The sequence below is a fragment of the Hydractinia symbiolongicarpus genome, chromosome 5 (genome assembly GCF_029227915.1).
Source record: "Hydractinia symbiolongicarpus strain clone_291-10 chromosome 5, HSymV2.1, whole genome shotgun sequence".
NCBI classification, from domain to species: domain Eukaryota; kingdom Metazoa; phylum Cnidaria; class Hydrozoa; order Anthoathecata; family Hydractiniidae; genus Hydractinia; species Hydractinia symbiolongicarpus.
In genome coordinates this window covers 21,708,046-21,730,533 of record NC_079879.1, presented here as the reverse complement: position 1 = coordinate 21,730,533, position 22,488 = coordinate 21,708,046, and the positions used below count along the sequence as shown (strand labels likewise).

Below are 22,488 nucleotides of genomic sequence, written 5' to 3'. Positions count from 1 at the left end.
GACACGAAGAGCCTTATGGAGGATACTTCCTTTACCGAAGCTTTTGATGAACGCGAAAGAAGAAAGCTTCATTTCTATGTTAGAACGCTCCAGGACGACTTGAATAACGTGAAAAGTAAGATGATCTACTACGATGGCGAGCTTTCCAAGGCAGATGACAAGATCAAGAGGCTTGAGGCGAAGAAGGCTGGGTCCGACGTATCAGAGGAGCAACAAAATATTTGGGATGAGGACCTCGATAAGGCCAAGGAAGATCGTGAAAAGCTAAAGGATGATCGAAAGGCGGCAATAGAAGAACATGGTCTCTCTAGAATCCATAATCAGCTGAAGACGATTAAGGAGACCCTCATGAAGATCGCTGGAGATGACATCTCTCTACGAGAAAGCTAAGCATTGTCTTCAAAGAGCAAGGGATAACTATAGCAAGCATCGTATGAGCTGTTGGCTTAATGATATTCACCCTGGTCCTAGCACTCACGGGAGGTAGTGGGGCTGCAGCTGGTGCGGGAGGAAGTGGTGGTACCAAAGGTTTCGTACAAAAGCAGCTGGAGAGACTGGGTAAATTCCTGAAGTATCTAGCAGGCAAGGCTGGGGCCGCATTACCAGGGATCATTGGCAGCGTGGTGTCGTTCTTTTTCAGAGTTGCCGCAAGAGTTGTCGAATATGTAGCGAAGCACCTCTATTTAGCGATTGTGGGAGCCGTGGGTATTGTTGTTGCGTATGTAAGTAACAGGGGGAGTAAGAGTAAATCGCACTGAGAGTCTAGTATGTTGAAAAAACACATTAGACCTATTTCTTCATCCAGATGAAAGCGAGAATAAGTCCTACATCTACCATAACCAGCGTGGCTTTGGCATCCTTGTGAACAGCAGCTTCCTCGGAGGATGGTGGAGGGAGGGGTATATCATGTACCTGCTTCCTTGGTATGGTAACAGTATGCGGAGCGTTAATATTAAGATTGATACCAATTTTGAAATGGTCCTGACTGATCAGGATCTTGTTGTTAAATCCTTGCACATTTCCGATCCTCAGGTTCATATCTGAGGGGATCATGTAAGTCTACCTTGGATCTCGCATATCTAAGTACATTCTTGAATTCACTGATATCCCTACCCAGCGACGTAGGTCTAATCACCAATTGTTCGAATGTCGTCAAGTATAGTCGTTGGGCATCAATCGTGGAGCCCTCACTGCCGATTATATTAGAGCGGGCGTTGGCTTGGCTCTCCAGAATCAAATACGCGTAAAACTTTACGCTTTGCGATAACCTTTCACTGCCAATACGGGTTAAGCCGATCGATTTCTCGATTACCCATTTGCTCCATGATCCCTCGTCGAAATAACTAGGTCCCGCACCAGGAAAATCTTTACGTTTGGCTTGCCACGAACTGAAAATACTCTCATTTTTCCATTCTTGCTCATTTGAAGATACACCAAATTCACGTGCTAATTGCTGGAGCTATTGATTATTGAATGGGTTATTCAATATCTTGAAGCGGGAAGAGCCAGGCAACGATACCTCAAGATCCTCTAATATTTTTCGAATTTGGAAATAGACATGGAATCGATAAACAGCGCGAACAAGGGGTAATGGAGAATTAAAGTGCTGCATTGAAATGCCGCATGCCGATGTAGCACAAAATACCGCAAAATTCAATTGTGTCGACCAGAGGCCGAAGGGGTGGTTTTGCCAGGTATTGACCGGAGGATTACTGTGGAAAACATAGTCCACGAAGATATCTGGGAATTTTACTTTAAATGACGAGCCTTTGGCATCAACAACGATATCCTGCTTGGTAAGGTCCGAGCCCTTGAGTCTCTCGAGATAACGCCCATGATTAGGGGCATACTTTACCAGTGGGTTATAGCTATAAATATTCATTGTTTCTTTAAAGAAGTAGAAAAAGGTGAGCACGAAAAAGTTGATATTAATGCAAGCGATGTCTTTAAAGAATTTTCGTTTTATTTAAATGATGTAGTAATGGATTGCAGAAGAATTGTCAGATGATGTTGACAACTCTTTAATGGACGTTGTAATAACAACTGCTACCAGTGGATGAATTAAGGTGAATTTTAGTTAGTTTTGTTTAAAATACTGCAGATACGATGAACTTGCCACTAATCTCATTTTTCTCATATATATTAAAAACATCCAGAAACCTGATTAAATTTTGACTTTTCTTTGAATCTGTGAAAATTTTAGACCCGTTCAGGCTATCTGACTTGAGTTGACTGGTGACTTTTCTTAAACTAAGTTAAAAATTTTAAGAAACTATTTATCAATTCCATCAAGATTGCCGTATTTTTGTTATTAATTAAAATTTACGTTTTGTTTTCCAGCATTCATGAATTTATAGGGAAACTAAAACGCCACGCTTTCTGACCATTTCCACTACAGATTCTCCACGCACTCCCAAGCATTTTTCAAACGTATAAATACGCACTCCCAAGCATTTTTCAAACGTATAAATACGCACTGTCAAGCATTTTTCAAACGTATAAATACGCACTGTCAAGCATTTTTCAAACGTATAAATACACACTGTCAAGCACTTTCAAACGTATAAATACGCACTGTCAAGCACTTTCAAACGTATAAATACGCACTGTCAAGCATTTTTCAAACGTATAAATACGCACTGTCAAGCATTTTTCAAACGTATAAATACGCACTGTCAAGCACTTTCAAACGTATAAATATGCATTGCCAAGCATTTTTCAAACGTATAAATGTAGCTGCAATCGGACCGACAGCTATTCCATCTTTGTAACAAACAGAAATATCTCAAAACCGCAAGACATCAAGTTAATGAGCAACAAACTTTGGTTTGTTTTTCACAACACAACCAAACAATTACCGTAATTCCTCTTTTTAGCCCCCTCCCTTTATTTAGCCCCCTTCTATTAAGCCCCCCCCCCCCGTCTAAAACCTCCAGAATTTGATAAGCCTGCCGGGGGCTAAAAAGAGGAATTACGGTATGTAAAAACAGAAAAAAAAATCGTTTATCGTTTATTTTTCAACATAAATAAAAAGTTGTAACAAATTAAGAAAATAAAATCCTTCATATATTAATTTTTATAAAATTAAAGCCTTAAGAAAAGTGAATAAATGTAAAACGGACACTTAATACAGGGTAAAACAACCCCTGGTGTGATATTACTGTTTGTTAGTTGTCTAACGCCTCAAAAAATCCTAGGGGACTGGGGTCTAAGTGTGTTAGGAAAAGTTAAGAAAAGCTTTTTTTTATAAACAGCACAGATTTTTGATGCTCAGTCATTGCTTGTTGAAAAGATTAAAACCGCGTGTTTACTTGCTCAGTTATGTTTGTACGCAAACTGAAATCAATCTAATTAGCGCCTCGGAAGTTTTTACTGTCTTCAAACTCCCCCTTTTTTTAGTTTTTTTCTTTTTTTCTTTGCTCACTGCGGCTTGAAATGTTGTAAATTGGTTATTTGACAATGAACTCCCCATATTTTGTTTGTGATATATTTTGATAGTTAAGGGTTATTCTTAAAATGGCATAAACAAAATTATATACAAATATCAATTCTATATATTCTATATACATAAAATCACAATAAATAAAACATTAAAAACCCACAACATCATTGCTGCACAAGCTTCACACGCAATTGGGTTGTATTAAAACAAGTGTTAAAAAATCAAAACAGTTCGAAAAAAATAGTACAGTCAATAACAAGCTATTTCAAAAAAATACATTTTAACCTCTTACGTGTTAAAAATGCTGACGTATGCTGAAAATATTATTTATATTAAGTTTGATCAAAATAAAATAAAAAATATACGATATTTGGATTAAAATATATATATATATATATGCATGAACATTTCACCTTGTTAAGTTAGAATAACCGAATCATCACAAAGATCGTTGCTACGAAAAAATGTATTCAATAAATGTTTTGAGATCGTCCAATCAGCTAGGAATTTCTACATCCATATATATTCTGTCCAGAAATTTACTAAGAAACTTAACAAGGAAGATCCAAGCCTCCTCTGAATTTTAATTCGTGGCTGAGTTACAAATTCAATCCATTGCCAAAAACGCAAAGAGAATTTGAGTAATTTTTAAGAAGGAGGAAAAAGGGGTATTTCTTAAGATTTTTAAAATCGTTGTTGCGTCGTTCTGCTTTTGTTCCCATTCGCCTCCTCTCGTCGAACTAACAAGGTGACTCGTTAGATATACGTACTACCATTTTCGAGCTACAAAATCATCTATTGACGATGGATGTCGATAACCGTTTTGTTCAGAATATCTAAAAAGTCCAAAGAAAACCACCTAAAGTTTTTTAAAAAAACAACTTTCTGTAAAATCATTGAAATTTTTATGTTCAGGAGTTTTAGCTACATAAGTTCATGTTTCCTACAGAAACGTGACCGGTTACTAAGGCCTTCCCAGCAATTTACCGAAACTCCACAAGGAAAAATATACCTCACAGTCGAAGACTTAGCTCTTCTTTTATCCTTTTTCTTTTCTTCATCTGGAGTTTCATATTCGGTATACTTCTTTTTTCTGGGTGCAGCCGACTTTCTTCGCGCAGGTCGAACGTAAGCTGCTTTCATTTCTCTCTCGATTTTCTTCTTTCGCAACCACCTACACAGAAATGAGACATTACGTTCCACATCCCTTTTTACAACACGGAAATATATTTCCGTTGGATATCCCGTTAAACCCTTGCATAGGAATTCAGAATTTAACAAGTGACCAAACCACATAAAATGCATCAGGGCGTTAACTTTCACGATTAGGTCAGAAATTGTAATTTTCAATCTGGAACTTTAGGACACAAAATCAAAACGCAGAAATCACGTGTGTGGGCTTTGAAAAATCGTGTGGATGAAAAATGAAAGAGAGAAACCCTGTCATCACGCCCTGATGATGCGCCTCTTCGAAAATCCAACAATTCCAAAAAGCCTAGTTCACACTTGCAAAGTAAACACGCACGCACAGAAATTTTTGTAACTACAATATTGTTTTAAAATTCAATTGTTGAGTGCAATCTTTTAAATCAAATTTTCCATGCGTATGCTGCAAGTGTGAGCCAGGCCTAAGAAATAGCACGCAAACTCAACTCTTTAAATGCTTTTTCGCACATCTTTCGATCGCGCACAACATACGACTGAGCTTCGTCTTGCAATCGTAGTTTCTCCATTTTCTTTTCGTTTTTCATGCGAGCATCTTTATCTTCCAGCCACTGCGCGAAAGCCTTCTCGGCCGCTTTCTTTTTTTCAGCGCTTTGATTATCGTCTTCTGCTGCCTTCTTCAGCTTTTGATGCTCTTTTGCTAGCTCGGATTTTTCAGATATCCATTTCTAGACGTAAGTAGCGTTAATAATTTAAATGTCATGCAGTAAAACAGTATAGCTTAAACAAAAAGCCATCAGAGATTTTCAAAAAAAAATAACGTGACTTATTCTACCCGTGTTCCGTTAACAAAATGGGATTTTGTCGTTATAACATTGTAGTTAACCAAAATTGTAAAAGAATGATATTAAAAATTTTACCCTAAAAGATTTTTCAGCGGCAATCCTTTTTTCTTCTTCCTCTTGTCTTAACCTTTCTTTTTCTTCTTGCTTGCGCATATGAACAATAGAGATTCTTTTCTTCTTCATTTCTTTCTGTTGTTCACTCATGCCATACTCTGATTGAACATGCAAATAAGCAGCATTACTTGTGCTGACACGACTAGGTCTGTTCGGTGACTTCTTCGCATTTTTTCCGGTACTACTCCCTTTTTTACTCGGTTGCTTCTTATCAGACACAGGTAAACCTAACATATCGTAATACTCCGCTTTAACTTCGTCTGGATCAACTAATTCAAATTTCCCATCTTTTTCTATGAGCACACTGTTTTCTTTTTCTAATTTCTTAGCATCCTTTTTGTCATCATCTTGCCCTTCTTTCTGACCTCCTTCGTCATTATCACCGTCATCACCTTGGGGACCGTTATCATCAGCCTCGTCACCTTGGTGACCGTCATCATCATCATCAAAATCGTCCTCATAAGTACTGCTGTTGTTTTTATCATTTTCATCACTGCTAGTTGTGTCTTCCGAAGATTTTGTTTCGGATACCGATGTAGTCTCTCTCGTTGCAGCAGGTGTTGTATCCTCGTCATTTCTATCATCACTCTCTGTAGTGTATTTCCCTGATAAATCAGCACTTTCGTCTTCGGTGGATTCCGCAACTTTTTTTTCAGAGTGGACAGTGCTTTCGCGAGAGAGAATGGCTTCTTCTTCTGTTTTCCTATCTGGCACGGATGTGTTTTCTTTAGATGTATCCCTGTCCGATTGCGTTGTATCCATGTTATTAATTGACGGTTTCTCATCGTCGTCGACAATTTTTGATGACTCCACATCAGAAACCATAGTGTTTTCTCGAGTGGTTTCATCTGTATCGTCACTCGATGACAACTTGGATGTTGAAGTTTGGTGCATGCTTTTATCTTTCTCATCATCATCACTATCAAATTCATCAGAATAATCACCGCTCGATTTACTTGTGGTAGATCGGGCACTGCTTTTAGATGTCATGCTTATACCAGTAAGCTCGCGTGATAATTCGTCCGAAGTACTGTCACCCATTTTTTTATATAAACTCCCTAAAATAAAAAAAGTCAATAGGTAATTCTGGTAAAGTAGGGACCGTTGATAACATATACCAAAACTAAACTGAACATTTTTTTCAAAGCCTGAATTCTAACGAATACAGACTTTCCTAAAGCATTTAAGAATAAAATATTCTTTTAAATACTACTTTAGTACTATTCATATTTCATTGAAAAAACTCCTGATCTTATTTTAGACTTGGGTTGTCAGAGCAACACACATATTGTTACAGAACTGAAATCGAAAAAAATTATTGGTGAGAGCATTGGACCCGCTAAAATCTTCCTCTAAAAGTTATTTCTAAATGCAATGAAATAGATGCAAAAAAGGCCAGTGGACATTTAACAATTTTAAAAACTAACATATTTAATATTAAACACTTTACAGATACAAATTATAAATATATTCTATCGCACTAACAAATATAAACAAATGAATTAATACCAAAAAACACAAAACAATATTTTCTTCTGCAACGCCCAAAATAAGTATTAATTTGGCAGTAACAACAAATATATATATTGAGGAATATTACAATTGTTATATAAATTTCTAAAATTTTTAGTATAACAAAAACCAAGGAAAGATGATTATCTGTGACACAGTGTCAGAAACTCTGTTTACTGTTTTTAATTTATGCAAGAAACGGATTAATTTTTGTGACCAAAAAAATTTAGTATGGGCAATTTACAAAAATTGGTGTTGGTGATGCAATAACACCGTAGATTTAAATATAATAAAAAAATAGAGATCTTTATTGATAGGTAAGGCACAAACGCACTGTACAATAAAATCAAGTAGTCAAAGATGATTACACTTTATTAGCCTTCCCCAAAACAGCTAGGTGTACATGTTGATTTTGTTGTAACGCTTTTAGAATAACCTTAAGGCCAAATTTGACGTAAAAAGTATGTTTTTTTTAAAGCCGACAGATGCTAAAATTTGCAACACGAATTGCTCTTTAAAAATAAAGAATTCTAGAGGATATCAAAGCAATTTTTTTCATTACTTCAAAGCACATTTTTTTATAAATCTAAAATTTCAAGGACTAAGGTTTTTAAAGAATACATAAAAAGAAGCAACTGTAATTTATTAAAACAAAAAAAAGGATTCAACAGAAATTTTGTACCTCAAATAAAACAATTCTTGGAAAACCTGAAAAAATAGATTTTTTAGAAAATTTTTGCCAGAGAAATAATAGAGTCAACCTAAGGTGCAGATAACTGTGCAAACACTTAAACAAAAAATCGACTTATAATTGCATTATAAAAACCACCCCCTTCCCAGCTTTCACATGCCAAGTATATAAACTTAAATGCGTATTCTAAACGAATTGACAAAGTCTGGGGCTTTTGATATGACATGCTCAAACTCTGCGAATGAAAGTCTATTGTCATCATCCAAATCTGCTTCCATCATGATCTTCTTGATAATCGATTTTGTATTTTCTGCCGAAAGCTTTTGATCACCACATAATCTGTTAATCACCCTTTTTAAATCGCTGTCACAAATATAATCATCTTCATTGAAGTCATATATACGGAAGGCATATTCAACTTTAACACTTTTGGGAGCATTTTCTGAAAAAACAGACATCATATCTAGGAAATCCTCAAAAGTCATATCACCGTCACGACTTGAAGAAAACACCTTGCATATACGATCTCGAAAAGGATTCACTTGCAGCTCAGGTAACTGCAAGAGAACTCTTTGGGGCAGCTTGGCATTTTTATCCCTAGTTACAGCATTGGGATCAAGTTGTGCAAATCTCTTATGACAATGTAAGATCTCTTTTTGTGTAAAGTATGTTAACTCCTGGTATTCTTGCAGTTCTTCTTCATCAAACGCTGATTGGTTTCCACCCATTTCAATAAATATAATGTATTCTATAAAAATATATAGGTGTAAAAAATGTACAATAAATTATTATTAGTAGTAGTATATACATATAGTTATACAAGATAGTAACCGGGTCAAATGTTATGAATGTATACATTAGGTATACATTGACATAGCCTACCCAATTTCCCTCAATGACCCATAGCTAAGGTTAAGGCCTTTGCTAATAACCACTGCAGCATGCATTACATGATTAAATAGACTTTAGTAGACACATCACCTTTTACTATTTATGTTAGGGTACTTATATAAGAAAGGTCATAAATAATGGTATTAGTTAAATATTATTTTTATTTTTTACATGATTGCATCCATCTGGTGGATAAAGAAATTAAAAATTGGAAGAAACATTTACAATATATCCTACTTGCCCAAGAAAATATAATGAAATGAAATAGTGCACCAGTGTATATTCTAATTGGTTCATATTCTTAACATGCTAGATAATTGTTTAATGAATCAGTCTTCCTGTGACAATTGTAGCAGACTAAAATGCATAATTCACTTTAGTTGAAATTTTTGATTATAGATATAGCAATTTTAAAAAAGAACCTCTAAATTTTAATGGAGGTAACTACATGTTAATTGCAGTTCCCAGTGGATTGCAGGCTGATGGAGTAACTTCAATATCTTTTTAGCTTTGTTCAGAGGCCAAGTTGGTATGAATTCATGAATTTATATGCTATAGACTAGTATAAGAGACAAGGCTTAGTAACCTGGCTAATTGCTTCACTTCTTTTCACTACATCTACATCTGAAGCTCTTTTGCTGTAGTGTCCTTTATCATAACTAACCCTTTCAATCAAACAGAGCTCCTCTCCTTTTTATCACTTCATTAAATATTTCATATCATTTTATTCTTAACACAATTGTTTTGCATTTTCGTTCGTTTTCGAAGTTTGTTTATATCAAATGACACTATAATATATCACATAATATATTTATTCAAAAATAATAAGTTTGTTTCAAATTTCTTAACAATACCATATTTTGTTCCAATAAATTCAAAACGTGATCACATAAAGTTTACACAATTTCAAAACAAATTAATTAAAACTTTTGCAACAAATTGTATATATATTGGTTCAAATCTTTTGTTTCGTGACTTTCTATTAAAATAATTATGCATCATTAGGCCAATACTTTTGAAGTTTGTGTCATCTTTAAAAGCACTGTATAATAATTTACTTCCTTTGGTTGACACAAAGCACTTTGTATGACTTTTGTTTAACGTAACGAAGTAGTTGTATAATAATACATAAAAACAAACAAAGGTTTTGAGACAGTCATTTAATGGGTATCTGTCCAAAGCTGCCAACAGTTTCGTCTTACAAGTTTACGATTGATAAACCGTATCTGTTAAAGTTCAGCCACCAGTCTTCACATCATTAAGGATAAAAAACAGTAGCGAACAAACAACACAATTTCAAATATTATCAATTTCTGTTGCACTTTATCACTTTATCTTCACATTTTGAAATTTTAAAGGAATAATATTTATCCATCCAATTTTTAACATTTGTCTATATTTTGCTGAATGCTCGGACAGAACTTTAATAAATAGCTGCCCTTATCAATAATCCAAAAATCTACAGTTAAAATCGATTTAATGCTAAAATTATTAGCCTGACTCCTTATGTATATGCAACATAAAGAGACATATATACAGTACCGCTATCAGGAAGCCTAACATCGTGATCGTGTATCATGCGCGACACCCACGATCCACGATCCTATCTTGTCTGTCATGATTATAAAAATATTAGATATTAGATCGCGAAACTATCGTGGTGATCATGTTCATCGCGATGGATCATGAAAACCCTGATAGTTTCGCGATGGAAATCACGATTCATTTATGCAAATTTCTGTTTTTCTTTGATCTACAAAAGCTCTCCTAAATTATTAGAGTTGCGAAATACGAATCATTCAAGAAGGCTAACACAAATCTTTTTTAGGAAAGCCTATTTAATTGATTTGTTTTTACTTATGGCTGCACTAGTTATTATAGATATGATTAAAGGAATACGACGAATTTATATCTTGCGCTCAGTAGCTTTTTAGTACCTTTAAAATTCAAGCTTTTTAACTTCAAGCTTTTTATAGTCGTTTTTTGAAAAATAAAACTTGAAAAAATAACTAAAACAAAATAATTAAAACATAAAAAAAATCATTAACAAAACAGAATATTATTTTAAGTAATGATTTTCATGATCCATCGCTAGCGTTGTTATCAGCCACCGTTCAACTTCGTAACTTTATTTACATTAAATATTTTTAGTTGCACAAGTAGTAACAAAGTTTAATAACTTTAATACTAAAACACTCAAGATTTTTCGGACAAGTGTTTTAATTCCCGGCCGTGAACGTGAACATTGATAGAACATACCCTTCAAGTGTTCCCCACGCTGAAATTAATAATTTCTGTGGGGTGTACAGGAGTAAAGGAATTGTGTTTTTACTTCTCCTTCTTAATTTTTTTTTTTAAGTTCTAAGATTTTAAAGATTTAAGATCGCACGCGTGGTAACTTTGATTTTTCGTCTGCGTAAAATTGTAATTTCCCGCTTAAATTTTTTAAATTAAAGTATTTAATAATTTTTGTTTTGAAAAAATATAGTTTCTACAAGTGAATATTTTTTATAACTGGTTTCACGCTGCACACTTGCCGTCCTGCTCCAGTTGAACATGATACATTTACGTCATTATTTGATAACACATTATGTTTAAAAGAATGCCTTTACTATTTGATATGCCACAAATACGTAGTCATTATCAACTTTTGATATCTTAAATGTTATTGTAAATGAATTTTGCGAAGAACCTGGCAGTTGCTATGTTCTCGGAAGAGGAGAGAATAGACAGCAACTGCAGTGGCGCAAAAGGAAAAAAACCACTCAACCCAGCCAAGTTGGGAAAAATAAGAGAGTACGTGTTTCAAATTAACACTATGAGTTCTAGGGAGGAAGAAGAAACATGGAGAAAATGCAAAGAGGCAATAAACGAACTCGGAAGAAGAACAAGACGATCAAGATAGTTTTTTCTTTTCTACACTTTGTAAAGTTTTAAATTTTTATCATAAAAATAGTTAGCTACTTTAACATAACATTTACAACTTTTCTTTTCTTGACACAAACCAACTTTTTTCCAAAGAGAGTTTTCAAATTAATTTGATCTTTATAAAACCATCCTGAGGCATGACTAAGAATAAATGTGCTAAAATAAATAAAATAAATTCTTTCTGCAGATGCAGGAAAGCCAGTCTTAAAACGAAACCCAGTAAAAAATAAATTTTGTGAAACGTATAAAGGATGAGTGCGAAGTTGAAACAACGTTAAACGCGATGATGTGTTGCCAGATTTGCTATATGTTTTATGCATTAATTCTAGATATTTTTGATTTCTCTTTCCCCTTTTAAAAAGATGTTTTAAACCTTATTCAACATGATTTTTTTTTGGTATTACATCACGAGAACATTCGTCCGAAAGCTGTATTAAGGTACAGGACACCTAACCTCTCCCATGTTCTGGTTAACTTGCATGGGTGCACACTCTTCTCGCAGTATTCTCTGTGACGATGAAGGTCGGACTGACTTGTGGCATGGTTCCAAATGGTCTTCCGTCTTTCGTTCGAGTCTCAGTGTAATGCACCAGCCGAGCATAAGAGTGTCAGCATGAAGGAAAGGGGCCGACTTTAATGTTCTCTATACCTTACTTTCACAATTCTTCCTAATAACACCGACCGCTTTTTGATCGCAGGCTTCATAAGCTTTGTGTTTTTGGTGCCTCTTATTTAGCACATTCATTTAAAATATAAGAAAAATATATCGTAGATAAAATAAAATCACGACCGACCGACCGACCGGGTCAGTGCTGAAACCCTCACCTCGGTGACAGCAAACAAATTTTTAATTCCAGCCTAACAAGAAATCACGGTTGGTTAAAAATCACACATATAGAAAAAACTAGTCAAGAATAAAACCTATCGCGGACGTATATTTTGATTGAGATTTTTAAGATGTGAAGAGGTCGTTAAACTTCAGCAAATGAAACTGGCTAAAAAGAGAATACGGTGATCTTTTTTTAATTGCTTTTGATTTAAATTGTTATTAAAGCAATAAAAATTATATAGCATTTCAGTGAAACAATTGCATCGTGACGAACACGATTTTATTTTTTATATGATCGTTAAACTCATGATGCATCGTGACACGATAGATCGTGTCTCCCACGATGGCATTATTTCACCTTTGAGCACAAAGATCGTGGATCGTGGGTGTCGCGCATGATACACGATACACGATGTTAGGCTTCCTGATAGCGGTACTGTACCTACAGATACTAAGCTACAACTGTGTATACAACCTTTATATTATAAATAAATATTTAAATTTTAACCTGACTTTAAAGCTAAATGGGAAAAAACTCTATCTTAGTTCTCATGTTTGCTATCTGGCTGTTCTTATTGATGAATTTCTTCATTGGAGCTTGCATATATCATGTTTGTGCAACAAACTCAGGAAAGCAAATGGTGGTCTAAGTAAACTTGGATATTATGTTCCAAATGACATTATTATGACTATTTACTAAACTTTACTTCACTCTCACATGACATATGGCTCTCCAGTATGGGGTATGTATCTACAAAATCTATTAGGATTGTCCATCTTCAAAAATCTCCTGTTCGTATCACTTCCTTTTCTCCTTTTCTTACTCCATTCAAACCTCTCTTTCATGCACTTAATATATTTAAAGACCTTATTGATCTTTCTAACATATTACTTATATATCAAACTCTAAATGGTACCTCTCCTTTAAGCATTCAAAATATTCAAAAGGGGGAAATTGCTTCTCAATAAACCTCTAGTGAGAACTTCCTCTTTTGGACTGAAATCAATTTGTTATATGTCTATTCTTTCTTGGAATAGCTTCCAGAATATTCACCAACATCATGACCTTGCCTCTGTTGACTTTAATACACTTAAAGTCTTACGTAATACACATTTTTTTAAGCCTCTATGTATTGGAATAATCACTTGCCTCTGACTATATATTAGTTAGCTAGTTATGTACTTAATATTTTTTTTATTACTTTATTATATTTTTCTGTTTTTAATTAAAAATTAGTATTAAAGAATGCATAATTTGTAAAACGATCTTATTATTTATAGGTGGCCATAACATCGAATTGGTTTTTTTACTATTTGATGGTCTCCTCACATTTATTGTCTTTGTAAAATGATCTATAAATATGGAAATAAATGCTACTACTACTATATTTTATTTTTCAATTAAAAATATAACTTTTTATTAAGTTGCTATATACATAATAAACGTCAGTGTTTTATACACCCATTCGCCCTAACGTTAATCAACGTTAAATACGAGATTCGATTTAGTGGTGCTGTAGATTAGTGATTATAACTTAGTGGTTATAACTCCTGCACTGTGTACAGGAAACCAGGGTCCGATCCCCCTTGCCAGTGATACAATATGGGCGAGTGAATGTTATCATAGCCCTGGCGGTTTGGATGTTGTCTGGTGGACTCTGGTGAAGGGGAAAGAGACCCAAATCTGTGTCTGCATAGCTCAAAATAAGCATTAAATACTTTATGACTTCCCATCTAAGCCATGGCCCTTCTGGAAATAATAGACAGGGTGTATTCCTCGATATTTGTATTGCTACCCATGTAAAATATACAGTGTTGCTAGCCATAAACACACAATACACACATTAGCTAGCTATAGGTCTGTTGTCTCCAAACAGAAGAAATGAGAAATATTGATGATTTTTCGTTTGAACAAAACATAACAGCCAAACAAATTAAATGGAAAGTAGTCGTGAAAATATTTATATTCGGCTATTTAAATTTATGACAGAAAGAAACCTCAGTTTTGACTTGACAACCGGTCCGTCGAAAGTAAAAAGGTTTTGTTTTAGTTTGATGTATGTTGCCGTGTTACATTTTCACGGATAATAAATACACGAATTTAGATCCGTGTCACCGTTACATAAAACTGTTTTGCTCGATTTACCAATAATAATCGGGTAAATTCCTGCAGCTATTTGTGCTAAAAGAGATCAACTAACAGACGTCGATATCGAAAGTGAAGTGAAAAACATCTGTTTATGTACAACTACTCCTAGCGAAATTTTCTTAAGCTATCATTCCCACGAAACATTGTAATTTCTATTTCCTTTTTTTCTAGGAGGGAAGAGGACTGGAGATTCCTATAAAATCGATTTTTCAACCCTTCAACGTTTTCAACCTTAAAAAATTCCAAAAAAAATAAAGGGTAAAGGTTTTAAAAACGAACAGCTTCTCTTCCTATCACAACATCAAACAAACAAAGTATGTGTTTAGTTACCTCTGAGTCCAAGGCATGTATACGATCGTTTGATCAGTACTTTATATCTAGCTAGCCAATGCTATAGCCAGTCTACTTTTTTATTGTGATTGTAATTGTTTATTGCCAATGTTTAACTAAACTATTCATTTGCCGTGGTCACAGGTTCACAAAAACACATTGGAAAACATTTCTCAAAAGGTTACACTTGACAGAGCCACTTAATTTGCTGTAGTGGCACAAATAAGTGACCATAAAATGTGCACATGCACAATATTCATTTTTATCATACTACATAATTTTGACTTATTAGCCATTATTTGTCGCTGTAGTTGAAATAAGTTCAGCTATCACTGTGAATGGAAATTCATCAACCAATTAGATTTCAAAATACAATTTCAAAACGAGGTTTGGAATTTTAAAATGAACTTTTTTGTGTGCAATATTTAACGTAAACATTAAGTATCTTATTATTGAGTATAACATTGAGTATATATAAAAAATAAAAAAGTGCTGAAATGTGCTGAAACAGAGTAAAGTAATTAACTGGTGAACCAAATTAACAAAAATGTCTTATTTGTTATGTTCAGTTTATTTTTCACACTAGTGTGGAACTACATTATTTCATGTGCAATAAATTGATTTTTTGTTTTCTCCTTATTCGAATTACTATGACAAATGACTGAACATGGGTTCAGTCATTTGTCATAGTAATGGATTTTAGTAATTGAATTTTCTTGTATATATATATATATATCCTATATTATAATTCGCTTATGTGAGTTACTATATGTGAGTCCATGGTACAAAAATCACAAGTCACTTTCCGCAACACAGATTTATTTGTTGCTTATTTTAAAGCCATACAAGGCCGTTATGGTAAAAATAAATCAGTTTTACCCCTGATTTAGCATCTGCATGCTGCATCTTGTGGAAACAATTTGTTTATCAACCATAAAGAGAAAAACGAAGAAGGTTGTTTCTTTTTTATCTATTTTGTACTCAAAAAGTTATTACAAAAAAGCAATGTTTACTCATCACCAGGTTAGTTTAAATTGTTTGTTTGTTTTTATCCTCCATTTTGTGTTCTGGGACCAAAGTTGCTACTATAGCATTTAAAAATAATTCAGCTATAAAATGTAATAAAAAAAACTGTTTGTTGTTGACTAAAAAAAGGTGATGTTGTTAGTTAGGAATAATAAAACATGTATAATCGTATAAAATCACAAAGAGAATTGACTGGAAATTGTGACTTTAAAAAAATTGAATTGTCAGGGTTCAAATTAGGAAAGTAAAATCGGTTCGCAAAAATTTTGGCACTCTGTAACGAAGTAAACCACTATCTAGATGTGGCCTGGAAAAACCGTAGATCAATTACTTTTGGCTTGTTCATTAGTAGCTACTTGTTTTTCGACAAGAATTTGTATTTTTGTGACCTGCAAGCTTTATTTTTTCCTGCGTTATTTTTTTGTTGGTAACAAGTGGGGACGTTTAAACTTGTGAACCCTAAACACTAGAACTGAGCGTCTGAACTAGCGACTCTCTCAGTTTAAACTTTTTTGTCTCCAATAGCCAAAATAATGTTTCAAAAATGAAATAAGTTTATTTTTATAGCATGCTGTAAGAAAATATTCGAAATGTAATTATTGTTTCAGAGGTTCTTACCAGTTTTTGTAAACATTACAACACAAGTTAAATACAGTATACTGATTGAAGTTGTTTTCACAAAAATATGTTTGTTTCAAACATGAGTCTTTTAGTAAAATGCTGTTTACAATGTAAAATGCTATTTACAATACTGTCCAGATGTAAGCGTGGGCATACCCTCAACTTGCAAAAATAATTGCTTTCATTCAAAAATACAATAGGATAGCGAGCTCCTTTCAAATCATCGTTGCTTTGTGTTACATTTTTAAACCGCACACCAAAAAAGGATTTCTATCACCAATTTTCGTTCTTAAACTTTTAAAATGCGATCTAACGAAGCTTTTCTATTGCCATTCTTCGTTCTTAAATTTTTAAAACACGATCTGAAAAAGCATTTCCATCACCCCTTTAAAATATTCGATTCGCAATTTTATCATTTTCTTTGCAAAGTGATTTGCAAAAATGGCAATTTGATTTGCAAATTGCGAATTGCGAACTGCTAATTTGAACCCTGATTATTGTATTGTATGTTTTTTTAATCCTTTACATAAATTTAATGTTGTGTCGCCTTACTTGATTTACAACATACTACATGCCTGTACTATAGCGCTCTACCTGAATGCATGGCACATTCAGTCAAGTGACATAGTTACTTGTAGCTTAACCCGGCGTTTTTACATCGAGTCACCCAGCTAGTAATTGAGGTTATTTGATTTATTTTTATTTGATCTTGTTAATGTGAATCTTAAGATGTTTCAGTTGACATATGATAATAACAAGTATGTAAATATAACTATAAAAATTATTATGGTTGTAGAAGTATACGAAGACAAAATTTATTTAACATGGTGCAAGAATTCAATGTGGTACGCTGTTTTTCCTGTGAAACATTCCAGGTTGATCAGGTCTGTTATGCATTTGAATGTATTTTTTAATTATGTCACACAAGGGAATGCTGGAACAAATGAAAACAATGAGAGCGATTTACCAGGGTTATTGGTAATGGTTTACATTAGGCTTTTAGTAGAAACATTTCAAATAATTTTTATTCTTCGAATGTAATGAAAAGAACCACTAGCGGATTGTGAAGTTTGGTTTTTATTGAATGCAACATTTCCTAAAAAAGGGAAAAAGGTGTTTTAAAAAAAAATGATGAATTTGAATCAATTTTAGCTTTTATTTTTTCATAATCATATAATAATATTAAATTAATGGAATAAAAAGCAAAATATTTTTTTAATTTGTTTATGTATTTCTCATGTTCATTTTATTTTTATTTATTTTATTTCTCTTTCGGTAGGTAAAAAAGAGCTCACAGAAATGGACCTGCAAAATTTGTCAGGAAAAGCAATCATTAAAACAAATTTATTTTCAAGGCAATGGCAAGGAATGTCGGTTGAATTGTCAGCAGCTAAATATGAGTAGGAAAGATCACAAAATGATTGATAAACAACACTGTTTAGGTACGATACATTTCCTCTTATTTCATACCCCTTTAAAATTAGTATATCTCCTTTATTCTTGTGCTCTTGCTGTTTTAGCAGCCCATTGTATGTGAATCAAATGTAAAATATTTATCTGCATTTCATAATTGTGTAACCTTATTTTCGCACAGTATGTGTGGATAAATTTTTGTTTGTTTTCAACATAATGTCATGAGAATGATGAAAAGGTATTAATTGGTATTAGGGTAGGTACTAGTATAAAAGTCTATGATTACATGAGTTTCTATGATTTCTTTAGCCAAGTACTAGATTTTCACCGGCAATTGTCCATTAGTTTAGGTCTAATTGTAATTAAAAAATAGATAAAAAGATTTAAATATTCTGTTCTGAAAAATGTATAAAAATTAGAAGAGAAATTTATAGTTGCTAAAATAGAAGGGGCACAGAAATTACGAGAATTAAGTTATATAAAAACTCAGTGGTTAATTAAAAGAAATGCTTATAGATATGATTGAAAAAGAGAGAAGTAACATTGATGCTAACATTGAATCACATGAAGAAATATCTTCCTCAACAGTGTTAATGGAAAGGAGAGAGAAGAACTCTACAAAGTGGTCAGCTTTCGTCGATGTGAATACGCCGAAGTCGCCAGGTAGTTTTTTTTGAACACCGTCAACAAAATGTGTGATCGAAAGGCTGTTATTTTTTATATGTCTAGTAGACGTGTTTATGCGCGTTCAAAAACACGTTTTTTGAAGCAACATAAAATTTAGGATGAGACTCAATGTTGCATAAATTAATTTATTTTTGCAGGCTCGATTGTGGCTATAGTTGCTTGACTGTCTGCTCGAAAAGATTCAAATTTATGTGTTCGCTTCTTCAGTCAGGCTAGTGTGATAATCAAAATCAAAACTTTTTTTTTAATTACGGTAGTAGTATGGACCTTAAATTGCTTTTTGGAAACTATTGCTGTTTTTATAATCCCGGTTTCCCTCCTTTTTTGTGACTTTATCAGTGATATAATTTGTGTTTTGTTTTTGTTTGTATTCTACTAATTTAATCTAGTTTTCCCAGGGACCACAGAAATTACGAGTTAAGGTTTGGAAGTTTTCAAATTTTTGTACGAAATAATAAAGTTTTTGTTGCCACCACAGATTGAATGACTGATTTGCATCTTTTTGCCAGTAACCAAAGTTGTCTTTCAATTAGCAATCAAAACTTTCAGCCAGCAATGTCAACTGTGTGTCACCCCTGTGCTAGCCAGGGTCCCCGTCGTGTCTTGTGTATTTTGTGCCAATAGGCTCGCGGGGCTCACGTTTTAGTGGTGAAAAACTTCTTGCGCTCGATGTTTTTTGTTTTTTATGAAGTTAGTTTGCTTGAACATAAAAGGGTAAGTTTTGTATTCTAGCAAGCAGTGTTTGAACAGCACATTTTTAATTCTAGATAAAAGCCTATCAAGTCGGAAGGAATCAGTAGAAATACGCTTCCGTGGTGAGTTTCAACCAAGTAGAAACAGAAAACGTACATTTCGTAAACGCTGTAGCGATGAAGACGAAAGAGTTGCGTGTGAATGGGACACGGATTTTCGAAGAAGTGATAGCTCTAGACTTTATGCCCAGACTGATAGTCCTAAATTGTGCAAAAATAAACAAACTCTGCACAACCAGATGAACATGAGGTCACAAATTGTGGACAATAAAAAAACTCATTTCGTGCCGGATACCAACATGGTTAAAACTTCACAGCAATTTAAAAATAGAGTGAGTCCAAGTTATGGACATAAGACAAACGGCAGTAAGAAATACGACAATGAAGACGATAGGCCAGTTCAAAAGATGGTTGCAAAAGATGCTTCGAAATGGTCAATGTTTATACAAAATGAGGAAGAGGAGGCTTCTGCTGATGAGAACACAGAAATATGTGTAGGGTTCTCTTAAATCAAAAAGTTAACCCGGGAGGTGTTACAATCAGTCGCCAGAAAAATTCACTTCAGATCAGTCTTATACGCTTTCCCAATCCGTCATTTAAGCATTTATTTTACGTTTTGCCTTACCTCCAGAGATGCCTGCGCATGCGCAGTACAACCATCTTATGTTAAATTTACGACCGGAGCTATAAATCATTTAGACGTTTTAATTCATCGATGTGTGTGTATCATATATAAAATGTCATCATTAAATTTTTGTTGCGTTACTGTTTTTAGAATTCTGTATTCTGTACTGTATATGGTTTAGTTTTAAGTTAAATATATTTTGAGGTCAGAACGACCTTCTCATAGCATACCATATACTTACTTAGGATTCCTCTTGTGTATGCCAAATAACACTGCTATATAAGCCTGCAATCAGTTAAAAAAACTTGTGGTTGTTGTTGTTGTGACTTTGTGTGCCCTCACTTTAAAAAGACAAGAGGAGAAACAGAATTAGTCGTGTGCTGCGTACTTGCTGTTACATCAAAACGTGGAATTTCATAGCATGTTTTCTTCGAGAACTATCACAGCACATATCATAGGGCGTATTGTACTAAGCAGTTCTGTCCTTTAAATAACAGGTGCTGAAAAAAAGGAAGGACTGAGATCATTTTGCATGAGCTAGCAAATTCCTTTCACACGTCTTGCTGTTCTCTGACTGCGACAACGTGGCGGTGACGAAATGAGGATTTTGTTTTCGCAGAGATAAATTGCTTACGCTTTAAGGAAATTACCGTGATGTCCTAATTATTTTAATATTTCTTTGTGTCGATGGAAATCCTGTGTCATCTTTATGCCACCCATTCTATCCTGCTCAATTAACTGATTTCCCTCCCTTTCCGTTATATTTAGATTTAATTAGGTTATGCTTGATTTGTTGGATGTTTTTTAATAAATTTTTGCTCTGGTTAGCTGATTTATGATTAAATCCGGTAACTTATCAGGAAAAATTTAACTTCAGTTTTGCGTAACGCAAAAACTGTCATCAAAAATGTCGCCTCGAGGGTTATGAGCGGCCCTAAAGATGGTAGCTTTTTGTTTTTTTAAGTTACTTTTGTGAAAAAACCACCATTGTGCGCTCCTGATTGACTTAGAGGGTGGGTCACCCCTGTAAAATGGAACTGCTCCATGCCCCCGTCACTTTTGAAATTTAGTTATCTATTATTATTATTATTATTATTATTATTATTATTATTATTATTATTATTATTATTATTATTATTATTATTATTATTATTATTATTATTATTATTATTATTATTATTATTATTATTATTATTATTATTATTATTATTCCGAATATTTATACACGATATAGCCACTTTTTGTCGATCATAGTCAACATGAGAAGGCTTTGTTTAACAGAGGCGTATTTACCCATTCTTGAAGAATATTTTCCTGCATTAGTTTGTCAATAATTTATTCGTATATGAGATTATTTTTAAATACTCCGTTTTTTACGTAGTCTTTATATCATAACTCAACCTGAAAGGTTGAGACCGAGGCATGATGAAAATATGGTGAATATGAGGCAGGACGATGAAAACTTCTTGCGAGCTAGAGCCACAAAGTTAATGATTGAGAAGACAATCTTAACTCCCCTTATCGAAAGACTAGACGATGCAGTTTTAGGAGATTTTTCAGAATAACATGCAGTTTTTCATATATAAAATTTGTTGATAGCCCTAGACGTGTTTCTTCCGTCATTTACATATCGAATTTCGTGTGTCCGCAACACAGCTATCAAAAAAGTACTTTCACCCTTTTACCTAATAACTTACCAATACTTAAAAGTTAAAAGAAATAAGAACCTATATACATTTTTTTTATAAACAAGTGAAAATTCAAAATCAGTATGAGATATGCTCACGCAAGAAACACAGAGTTAAAAGAACATGTTCACTGAGAGAAGTCTTCAAAGTTGCTTGCTTGCTTATAGTTACAAAAAACATAATTGTGGCTCTCTTCTTTAATTTTTTAGTATAAAAAAGCGGATCTGTCAATCTACCTTGTGTTAATTAATTGATGTCTCGTTATGTAAGATGTTGAAGTGATTCTATTTTTTGACATCAAACTTAAATTTACGAAGATCACGCCAGATATAAACTGTATTTTTAGTAAAAATTGTCCGGTAAGAGCTATCCGGCTTTTTTAGTGATATAATACCCCGGATGATAATCATGACATGAATATTTATTTTTCATTATAATCACCTATATTCTTCAAAGTCGCGGTCATCCGATTGTCTTTTGTTTTTTTTTACCGGAAAACGTACTCTTTCGCATTCTCTCCTTGCGTCAGGCGATTAGCGTGGGATACTGCTACAAAAAAAAGTACCAGTTTTGTTTGAAAAAAATACCCCAGGGCTTGCTAGGATATTTGTTTTGCATTGGGACGTTCAGGTTTAGGTATCAAATCTAAAAACTTAACACGTTGCGTTTTGGTTTTAATTATAATTAGTTCATCTTTTTTAAATCGTCTCTGTGTTTTTTTGTCATAATTTTTTCTTATCTTTTTAAATCTCTGTTTTTGCAAGCATGTTCTTACCGAACT

At 33.7% G+C, this 22,488-nt stretch overlaps 3 protein-coding genes across 5 annotated transcripts; 1 reads left to right on the top strand and 2 right to left on the bottom strand.

Annotated features, from left to right (window-relative positions):
• Positions 1-2,999: 2,999 nt before the first annotated feature.
• Positions 3,000-6,651, bottom strand: LOC130645334 (coiled-coil domain-containing protein 181-like). Its single transcript, XM_057451300.1, has 4 exons — positions 5,527-6,651; positions 5,096-5,334; positions 4,455-4,616; positions 3,000-4,278 (listed from the first exon to the last, which is right to left on the bottom strand). Exons 1-4 carry the CDS (start codon positions 6,604-6,606, stop codon positions 4,212-4,214), a joined length of 1,548 nt encoding a protein of 515 aa, XP_057307283.1. The 5' UTR covers positions 6,607-6,651; the 3' UTR covers positions 3,000-4,211.
• A 309-nt stretch (positions 6,652-6,960) lies between these two features.
• Positions 6,961-8,544, bottom strand: LOC130645341 (calcium and integrin-binding family member 2-like). Its single transcript, XM_057451310.1, has one exon. The coding sequence runs from the start codon at positions 8,494-8,496 to the stop codon at positions 7,942-7,944; it is 555 nt and encodes a 184-aa protein (XP_057307293.1). The 5' UTR covers positions 8,497-8,544; the 3' UTR covers positions 6,961-7,941.
• Positions 8,545-14,617: 6,073 nt separating this feature from the next.
• Positions 14,618-20,246, top strand: LOC130645339 (MRN complex-interacting protein-like). 3 transcript variants are annotated; one of them, XM_057451307.1, is made up of 6 exons: positions 14,618-14,879; positions 15,786-15,918; positions 17,339-17,426; positions 17,822-17,984; positions 18,472-18,618; positions 19,410-20,246. In XM_057451307.1, the coding sequence occupies exons 3-6, from the start codon at positions 17,367-17,369 to the stop codon at positions 19,901-19,903; spliced, it is 864 nt and encodes a 287-aa protein (XP_057307290.1). In that variant the 5' UTR covers positions 14,618-14,879; positions 15,786-15,918; positions 17,339-17,366; the 3' UTR covers positions 19,904-20,246. The 3 variants fall into 3 exon arrangements, with proteins under 3 accessions (XP_057307290.1, XP_057307291.1, XP_057307289.1); XM_057451308.1 differs by lacking the exon at positions 14,618-14,879 and having other exon boundaries at positions 15,632-15,918; XM_057451306.1 differs by lacking the exons at positions 14,618-14,879; positions 15,786-15,918 and having other exon boundaries at positions 15,957-17,426.
• The last annotated feature ends 2,242 nt before the right edge of the window (positions 20,247-22,488 follow it).